Here is a 10,727-nt window from a genome sequence, read left to right on the forward strand (position 1 = left end):
AATCTTTTTTTAAATTAAGGGAGACTAGGATAGCGCTATTTCGGCCTTATTCTGGCCTTATCAGCTAGCCATACCCTTACTGGGATTTGATCCTGGGGCTTCTGCCTTGTAAGGCAGAGATTTAACCTCTAGGCCACCAGATCTTTGTACCAGGGAGGGGCTATATGTTTTTTCTGTTTTATATATATATAACAGAAATGCTATGATAATACTCTGCTAAGTGAAGTGAAGAAGATTATTTAAAAACATACATTTCATGGAAAGCTAACAGTTCATTGCCTGTTGACAATCTTTTTCTGTAGATTTAATAGTAGTGCAGTGATTAGAACAGTGTTTTTCAACTTTGACAATTTTAAGATGCATTGCCTTTAATTTCCAAAATTCCCCAACTGGGGAGTTCTGGGAGTTGAAGTCCACCAATCTTAAACTTAGCAAAGTTGAAAAATACTGGGTAGATAATTGGGTAAAATTATCTTGGCTTTGTAAAGGTTTTTAGAAATGGAACTGTGTTGGATTTGCTCTTGGTGTCATCCAGGGTGTGTTTAGCAGCAGAACTGGAAGAAAATCCCAGTATGGTAGGGCTCTTTGGAAATGTAGGATACATGTGAGGAATAGATTTTATTTTTCAGCATTACAATTTTGCAATCATTAATCCTAACCCTAATCCCAAACAAAAAAATCAGGCAAAAAGAGTTGGCAACTACATTGCTTGTTGTTTATTATAAATTTATAGCCTCTAAATGGGCTAAGATAAGATACAATAATCATATTAGCAATATAATTTTGGGTTCAATCACAGTCATAAGTCAGGGTTTACTTGTATTTCCTATTATCTCATCAGTTGTCAAAGACAATTGGAAAAGCCTTACTTCTGTTTCTGTGTAACACATTGGCAAAAAGAATCCTAACCGCACATTCGAACTGAATAAACAATCTTTCACTGTTAACCCACATTCTGTAAAAGACCTTGGAATACTAATATCGAATGACCTAAGTGCTAAAGCCCACTGCAACAATATCGACAAAAAAGCCTCTAGAGTTGTTAACCTAATCCTACGCAGCTTCTGCTCAGGCAATCTCACTCTACTCACAAGAGCCTACAAAACTTTTGCCAGACCCATCTTAGACTACTGCTCATCTGTCTGGAACCCATACCACATCTCAGACATCAACACCCTTGAAAATGTCCAAAGATAGTTCACCAGAAGAGCCCTTCACTCCTCCACTCGAAACAGAATATCCTACGAAAATAGACTTACAATCCTAGGCCTAGAACTACAGCGTCTAAAACATGATTTGAGTATTGCCCACAAGATCATATGCTGCAATGTCCTACCAGTCAATGACTACTTCAGCTTCAACCGCAACAACACAAGAGCACGCAACAAATTCAAACTCAATACAAACTGTGCCAAACTTGACTGTAAAAAATATGATTTCAACAATCGAGTTATCGAAGCGTGGAACTCATTACTGGACTCAATAGTGTCAACCCCTAACCCCCAACATTTCTCCCTTAGACTCTCCACGATTGACCTCTCCAGATTCCTAAGAGGCCAGTAAGGGGCGTACATAAGTGCACTGATGTGCCTTTCGTCCCCTGTCCAGTTGTCTTTCCTTTCTTTCACCTATCTTATATATTCTCTTCCTGTCATATATCCTCTCCTCTAAGCCCACTTTCACCCTTTTTATATTATCACATGCCTATTTTCTTCCTATGTACTTGTGTATTGGACAAATGAATAAATAAAATAAATAAATAAATAAATAAATAAATAAATAAATAAATAAATATGCACCTGTGATGCATATGTGTTACATGATTAGCCATATTGGAAATGGTAAACTAGAAAGTTCAATTTTGAAGACCAGGTCAGGATACTTACATTTTCTATGCTTTGCATGTCTGAACCAAGGAGTTTGCCAGTCTGAACCTGTTAACCTGGACAAGGCAGAAACTCAGTCTGAAATCTTCTACATTTAATATAGGAGTTTCATTTCAGAGAAAAATAGCATTGCAACTTGGGTCACGTAATGAAACACAAACTGCTACAAAAGGAAGGCATTAGTTAGTTCTCACAGGACACTTCGCCCAAGGCCTAAGTACCCACCCTGTTTCTTTAAAGTAGGATTGTAATCAGTGCTTCTAGGTTCAATATATTCGTGCTTATCGTCTTCTATTCCCATAGATATCGAAATAATGCTTTTCTTGGTGAGCAGCTATATTTCTGTGTGTGTGCATGTGTAAATACAAACGGCTACAAAAGGCTTTTGTTAATTTGCACAGAACACTTTGCCCAAGGTCTAAGCACCTATCCTGTTTCTTTAAACAAGGATTGTAATCAGTGCTTCTACATCCAATATATTCGTGCTTATCATCTTCTATTCCCATAGAAATCTAAAGAATGCTTCTCTTGGCGAGATGTGTTTGTATGCGTGTGTGAGTGTTTGTGTACGCGTTTGGGTGTGGTGGAAAGGATTGTTGCTTTGGGTTTCTTGAAATATGCAAGGAGTCAGATTTGAAGGCTTCCAAAATGCTTTCCAAATGTGTAATTAGCTGCTTGCCAAACCCTGATTGGGGAAGAGACAACGTCAGTGGTCAAATAACACAGGGAAAAAGATTAAGCAGTTGCTTTTCAGTAGCACCAATACAATCTGAATTTCTCTGTGGAACAGAGAACTACTGGTTGATTGGGAACTCCCAAGTTTCCATTGTATTAGAGATAAGCATAGCTGTTCCATTGTACGCAGTCCAGACAGTTGAGTTGGTGGTGCCATAATTACGTACTAGGCAATACAGAGTTAATACTCTTATGCATGGAAAAATAAAGTCAGATGGGAGGTTTTGGGTATTTGGGATGGAGAAAAATAGAGGTGAAATCTGGCTATTGAAATACTGTATAATGAAAACAAAACATTGTGGATATGAATCTATGAAGTAAGCTGCTGGGCTACCTCTCAGGCCTTTTGCATTCCCCTCATACAAAACTTCATAAAGATTGTGAAAATGGCAACAATTTGGAAAATGAAGGTGTTTTGTTGATCTGAGTGGGAGGGAGATAAAAACTGCAAGCTGAGAAATTGGCAAGTGAAAAATAATTTTTAAAAAGGCAGTTCTGAATGATTCAGCTAATTTGTTTTTACAGAACCTAAACTTGACCAGCCACTGATTCAACTTATTTATTTATTTGCATATTGGTGGTATACAAAGATATAACAATGTTTATATACATGATACTAATTCTGCTGCACGAATCCCAGCGACCAGTTAGGTCCCACAGAGTGGATCTTCTCCGGGTCCCATCAACTAAACAATGTCGCTTGGTGGGACCCAGGGGAAGAGCCTTCTCTGTGGCGGCCCCGGCCCTCTGGAACCAACTCCCCCCAAAGATTAGAATTGCCCCCACCCTCCTTGCCTTTCGTAAGCTACTTAAAACCCACCTCTGCCGTCAGGCATGGGGGAATTGAGATCCTCTTTCCCCCTAGGCCTCTACAATTCTATGCATGGTATGTATGCATGTATGTTTGGTTATTATATTAATGGGTTTTTAATCATTTTTAGTATTAGATTACTATTGTATACTGTTTTATTGTTGCTGTTAGCCGCCCCGAGTCTCCGGAGAGGGGCGGCATACAAATCCAATGAATGAATGAATGAATGAATGAATGAATGAATGAATAAATAAATAAATGAGAAACATTAGGACAGGGGACGGAAGGCACGCTGCTGCACGTATGCAGGCCCCTTACTGACCTCTTAGGAATCGGGTGAGCTCAACAGTGGGTAATCTAAGGGTAAAGTTTCGGGGGTTAGGTGATGATACTACAGAGTCAGATAGTGAGTTCTATGCATCAACTACTCGGTTATTAAAGTCGTATTTCCTGCAGCCTAGTTTAGAGCCGTTTACTTTAAGTTTGTACCTGTTGTTTGCTTCTGTGTTGTTGTGGTTGAAGCTGAAGTAATCGCTGACAGGAAGGACGTTGTAGCAGATGATTTTATTGGCTATGCCTAGGTCATGTTTAAGGTGACGTAGTTCTAAGCTTTCTAAACCTAGGATTGTAAATCTAGTTGCGTAAGGTATTCTGTTGTGATTGCAGGAGTGGGGGGCTCTTCTGGTAAAGAATCTTTGGACATTTTCTAGAGTGTTTCTGTCCGAAATGAGGTGTGGGTTCCAGACAGATGAGGATTGGACTGGTGAAAGTTTTGTATTCTCTGGTTAGTGGTGTGATGTTACCGGAGCAGAAGCTATATAGGATTAAGTTAACAACTCGTGAAACCTTTTTGGTGATGTATTCATTTCATTTCATTTATTTAGATTTGTATGCCGCCCCTCTCCGCAGACTCGGGCGGCTATAAAATTTTATATTGCTATAAAATTCATCAGTACTGTTTTGAATTGGCCCAAAGCTCAATTGATTAAAATTAGGCAGTATTTTTGTGGATAATTTCTTCTTTATCAGACCAGAAATAGAACATTAAAATATATATTCAATGTTCCTTTCATACATATAATGAGCCGGGGTGGCGCAGCAGGTAGAGTGCTGTACTGCAGGCCACTGAAGCTGACTATAGATCTGAAGGTCAGCGGTTCAAATCTCATCACCGGCTCAAGGTTGACTCAGCCTTCCATCCTTCCGAGGTAGGTAAAATGAGGACCCGGATTGTGGGGGTAATAGCCTATCTCTGTTAAAAAGTGCTATTGCTAACATGTTGTAAGCTGCCCTGAGTCTAAGGAGAAGGGCGGCATAAAAATTGAATGAATAAATAAATAAATAAATATAAACCCTACCTCATTTCGAAACCAATTTAAGTATCTCCAGATGTAAAGCTGGCAAGTTATGCCTTGAGAGATTGTGTTTTGTTGCAGGAAGGACAAGACTAAGCCAAAACAACTATGTTTCTCATTTATAGCATGCCCATCTTGTTCCCTTTTGCTGGCCAAATTAGATTGTTCAAATGCTGTGCGTCTCTCTTTGCTTGCCTTGGATATTCTGAGTTAGGATTGTGGATCTTAAGCTGAATTTGAACCTGTTTTGGAGGCAAGTTTCAGTGTGAAACTGGCTCTGCTTCCAGAATTCAACTGATTTTTTTTGCCTTAGGAGTATAATGGCAATTTTCCAGCCTGTGGGTGAGGGAGACAAAATTCCTAGAGCGGTAATTTTACAACATGCATATCTTCTGCAACGCTGGGGAATTTTTCTCTGGCTTTTCTTCAGCATCAAGTTACAAGGGAAGTGTTTTTAATAGGAAAGTGAACACAAGAACAAGGGGACACAATCTGAAGTTAGTTGGGGGAAAGATCAAAAGCCACATGAGAAAATATTATTTTACTGAAAGAGTAGTAGATCCTTGGAACAAACTTCCAGCAGACATGGTTGGTAAATCCACAGTAACTGAATTTAAACATGCCTGGGATAAACATAGATCCATCCTAAGATAAAATACAAAAAATAGTATAAGGGCAGACTAGATGGACCATGAGGTCTTTTTCTGCCGTCAGTCTTCTATGTTTCCTTTTTTAAACATTTCTTTTGGTAGATCCATAAGCAAGCTCCGCCACTTGAGGACATTGCTGACGATTGCAGTGCTAGTATGAGACAGTTATTGGAAGCAGCTCTTGAAAGGAATCCCAAGCAGAGGCTTACAGCAACAGAATTGCTCAAACATGAAGCTTTGCACCCATCACCGGAGGAACAGCCCCGATGTCAGAGTCTAGATTCAGCTCTTTTTCCACGAAAGAAGTTTCTGGAGAAGAATGAGTTGGAACTGTCTGAGAATAATTCAGGTATGGTCTGCTCTTATGTACACCAGCTCCTTCAACACAACTTTGGTCTTTATGGCAAAGACACACGCACTTCCCAAGTCTCTTAATAAAAACATGAAGGCCAGCAAAACAATATTTAAGGCAGGCGTCCCCAAACTTGGCAAGTTTAAGAGTTATGGCTGCATAGCTAGAGGTACAACAAGCAGGAAGAGGGAGATTGTGATCCCCTTATATAGAGCGCTGGTGAGACCACATTTGGAATACAGTGATCCCCCGGGTATTGCGATCCCGATCATTGCGAAACGGCTATATGGCGATTTTTGAACCTGGAAGTAAAAACACCATCTGCGCATGCGCGCCCTTTTTTCTATGGCCACGCATGCGTAGATGGCGCCGGGCAGATCAGCTGCTGGGCAGCTTCCCTGGGTCTTCCCCCTCTTGCTGGCGGGAGGGCGAGCAGCGGGCATCAGCGAGGAGTTTGCGTGGGCGGCAGGGAAACCCCAGCGCCGCTTCCCAGCTGAGTCCTGAAGCCAAACGCGGAAGTTCGCTTCAGGACTCAGCTGGGAAGCGGCGCGAGCGAACGGCGTGGGCGGGCGAAGGGCGGGCGAGCGGCAGCGAGGAGTTTGCGTGGGCGGTGGGGAAACCCCAGCGCCGCTTCCCAGCTGAGTCCCGAAGCCAAACGCGGAAGTTCACCTTTGCCTTCTGGCTTCAGGACTCAGCTGGGAAGCGGCGCGAGCGAACGGCGTGGGCGGGCGAAGGGCGGGCGAGCGGCGGGCGCGCGGGCAGGCAGGCGGCGGACAAGCGGCGGGCGGACAAGACAAGCGGCGGGCGCGGCAGCAGCGAGGAGTTTGCGTGGGCGGTGGGGAAACCCCAATCTTCGGCTCCTCGCTGCTGCGGCGGAAGTAAAAACACCATCTGCGCATGCGCAGATGGTGTTTTTACTTCCGCAGCGCTACTTCGCGAAAAACCGATCATTGCGAGGGGTCCTGGAACGGAACCCTCGCAATAATCGGGGGACCACTGTACTATGTTCAGTTCTGGAGACCTCACCTACAAAAAGATATTGACAAAATTGAACAGGTCCAAAGACGGGCTACAAGAATGGTGGAAGGTCTTAAGCAGGAAAGACTGAATGAACTCAATCTGTATAGTCTGGAGGACAGAAGGAAAAGGGGGGGGGGCATGATCGAAACATTTAAATATGTTAAAGGGTTAAATAAGGTTCAGGAGGGAAGTGTTTTTATTAGGAAAGTGAACACAAGAACAAGGGGACACAGTCTGAAGTTAGTTGGGGGAAAGATCAAAAGCAACGTGAGAAAATATTATTTCACTGAAAGAGTAGTAGATCCTTGGAACAAACTTCCAGCAGACGTGGTTGGTAAATCCACAGTAACTGAATTTAAACATGCCTGGGATAAACATATATCCATTGTAAGATAAAATACAGGAAATAGTATAAGGGCAGACTAGATGGACCATGAGGCCTTTTTCTGCCATAAATCTTCTATGTTTCTAAGGGTTGTGGACTTCAATTCCCAGAATTCTGGAAGTTGAAGTCCACAAGTCTTAAACTTGCCAAGTTTGAAGGCCTCTGATTTAAGGACAAGGGAGAATCCTTCTCAACTGAAAAGGCTTTAGATGAAGTGTGTAATTCCTGCAAAATCAGTTCAGTATCTAGGAATCTCAACAAATATTTTGGAACTTCCAATATTGTGTAATCTAAGTGGTCCTTGGGTTGCAATCATTCAAACTTGCCACAAGACTGAATGACAGGAACTTACATTTGGTTTACATCCTTAGCCATTGCAATGTTTCTACTGTCACGTCCTTGAAAACCTAATACTTGGATTGCCAGTATAACCTGGGGACTGTTTATAATGCTCTGCAGTATGTGAAATATTAGATTATTTTCTTAAGAAGAAATATTCCAATAGAAGACAAACCTGAGTGCGGTTAGTTTGCTGTAGCTGTCTTCTTCATTTTTCTAGAACATCATTATTTTCATCAATAATTATATTCTCAGCCTTTTAACAATGCAGTCAGATTTCATAGTTCACCAGGTTACTTTTCTCCTAGCCAACATCAGGCCAATATAGTTTTTATTTAAAAGGGGTGGAAAAAAATTTCTGATTTCCCTGTATTCATTTGTTGAACAATTTCCGTTTTAAACAGAGCAAAGGCAAATCTGCATCAGCTCACATAAAGTTCTATTTCATATTTGATATAAAATTCCATTAGACATGTGCTCATCCCTAATTGGTTTACAAAATGAACTATTTCTCAAGAACACTGTACATTTAATTTTGCCAACACTTTAATGAAGAAGACTTTGAGGCTTGCTAAAGGAATAAGCATCTATTTAATTGATGACAATATTTAGCTAAGAAGAGTAAAACTGTTGATAACCTTATCTTTCTCTTTGAAGTTATCTTAGTTGGAAGCCATTATTATATATACAGTTCTATGTATTTGTAGAGGAAGGAGGGGATTTCATAAACCAGAGAATCACAGAACTATGGAGTTGGAAGTGGACTAAAATTAGTCCAATCCTTTGCAATGTGGAGGAAACCCAATTAATGCATCCTCAAACAGTAATTGACCCATCGCCAGGGATGAAGAATCCCCAGTCTGCCTAAGTTAGTTGTTCTGAAACTACTTTTCTAATGTATAATATATCTTTTTCTTTAATTTTTCCTTGTTAGAATCTTCAAATTTTGGGATTACTGAGGAATCGGATTTGCTGAGGAGACAACGCTCATTATATATCGATCTTGGAGCATTGGCTGGCTACTTTAATATTGTCCGTGGATCGACAACACTAGATTATGACTAGATTTGGGGATCTCTAATGTGGCACTGACAGGACTACTTATGTAGAGAGGAGTGAGAAAGAGAGAGAACCATGAGAGCTTTAATTGACTATGGTTGGATTACTTGAACTCTAACAATGTTTAATGAATGTACTGGCTGAGTTCCATTGCTACCTTTATACACACACACACACCCTCCCTTACTCTGGTAACTGTGATTTTTTTACATAGAGTTACACTGACAATAAGTCCTTTGCTTAGGTTCTATTACTTTATTTATTTATTTTTTAAAAAAACCTGGCTTCTCTTATCTGTAATTCAACTTCTATTTTCCCATATCTTCTTACTAAGTGAATGAAATAATATTGGAGCAAAAGAGCATATGTATGCTCCCCCATTAGTTTTGTTTATGCTTTGTTCTGATCATCAAGTGAGATAAGCCTCTCCTGTTAAAATAATATTTGGGGGCTTCATATTTTGGGTGGGTGTGCGATCATTCTTCCTAATTCTGCAGAACTGCAGAAAAAAACAGTTGCTGCCAACCTGCCTTCCATTGAGGACCTGTATACTGCACGAGTCAAAAAAAGGTTGGGGAAAATATTTACTGACCCCTCGCATCCTGGACACAAACTGTTTCAACTCCTACCCTCAAAACGTCACTACAGAGCACTGCACATCAAGACAACTAGACACAAGAACAATTTTTTCCCAAATGCCATCACTCTACTAAACAAATAATTCCCTCAACACTGTCAGACTTCATACTAAATCTGCACTTCTATTCTACTAGTTTTTCTCATCATTCCTATCATCCTTTTCCTCCTTCTTAGGACTGTATGACTGTCACTTGTTGCTTATATCCTAAGATTTTTATTAATATTGTTTCTTCATTGCTTATTTGACCCCTATGGCAATTATTAAGTGTTGCACCACATGATTCTTGACAAATGTATCTTTTTCTTTTATGTACGTTGAGAGCATATGCACCAAAACAAATTCCTTGTGTGTCCACTCACACTTGGCCAATAAAAATTCTATTCTATTCTATTCTATTCTATCCTATTCTATTCTATTCTACTCTATTCTATTCTTAGTGCTGTTGCAATGACCTCCTTTCTTTCAGACTGAGGGTGTGGCAAATTTAAGAATTCTGTACATAAGCTAAAAAACATTTCCAAGAAAACATTTCTGAATTCTGGGTCACCTAGTTTCCTCATGAATATGTATTATTTAATTCATGTACAGTTACTGGTTTTGAGGGAAGGAAATATATTGTGACTTTAGTTGCATCTTCTGTTTTAAGTTTTTAATTATCAAGCTGCTAGACAGGGAATTGTCAAAATGATTGCATCCCAGCCTGGCTGCAAATATTTTCCAACACAATAGTTCTTTGACATGAATGGGAACTATGCCAGATCTTGAGATAAACTCTGTCATGTGAATGTAAATTACACACTTAGTAAATATAATCATATGCTATTTGAATGTTAACACACTGTATACATGACTCATGAAGGTGATCTTAATTTAATTTAACTATGTGTTAAAAATAGACATGTAGTTAGGTGTTACGGTTATTTTATGTTCCTATGGAAAGAATACCTCCTTTTGTTTTTGAAGATTTGAGTGCATTTAAAACAAATGTTTTGAATGATAATAAAACTGGTTCAAGAACAAAACTTTGTACATCCTATGGGATGAATAAACAGTATTAACTTTTATAAAACAGTTTAGTAGGAACATACTATGTGTGTTATAAATAGAATGATTAACAATATATTGCTTTAGATTTTGTATTTGAAATGTCTTTGTATGCAAAATAAGTTTATATTAACTTCTTGAAGTTCTAATTCCAGAATCACTTATTGTAAAATAAATTTCTATTAAACATATTTACTGTTTTGGATTAAAGTGATATGAAATTATTAGTTTCTTTTGTTCCATTTTTCTTTTGTTATTAAACATGTTTATTTCAAAGCTTTTGGGAGGGAAGATTTTCAGAGGTCAAGGGCTGCTACTTAATTTCTGGGATTCCTGGAGAACACACAGGGAAGCTTCTTGTGACAAGAAGAGTGGGTTCTAAGTCTGTCTGTCTGTCTAATCATCTATTTCGCTACAATTATATGATTCTTGAAAGTTCACAATAATAAAA

General features: G+C 39.5%; 1 protein-coding gene across 2 annotated transcripts in view; it reads left to right on the forward strand.

Annotated features, from left to right (window-relative positions):
• The window catches only part of MAP3K8 (mitogen-activated protein kinase kinase kinase 8), a 40,344-nt gene extending 29,838 nt beyond the window's left edge, over positions 1 to 10,506 (forward strand). For both annotated transcript variants that reach the window (XM_070729601.1, XM_070729602.1), the window contains exons 7-8: positions 5,540 to 5,786; positions 8,468 to 10,506. In XM_070729601.1, coding sequence (XP_070585702.1) covers positions 5,540 to 5,786; positions 8,468 to 8,598 — 378 coding nt within the window. In that variant the 3' untranslated portion in view covers positions 8,599 to 10,506. The remainder of the gene's footprint in view (positions 1 to 5,539; positions 5,787 to 8,467) is intronic.
• The last annotated feature ends 221 nt before the right edge of the window (positions 10,507 to 10,727 follow it).

This window comes from Erythrolamprus reginae, chromosome Z, assembly GCF_031021105.1.
Source record: "Erythrolamprus reginae isolate rEryReg1 chromosome Z, rEryReg1.hap1, whole genome shotgun sequence".
NCBI classification, from domain to species: Eukaryota; Metazoa; Chordata; class Lepidosauria; order Squamata; family Dipsadidae; genus Erythrolamprus; species Erythrolamprus reginae.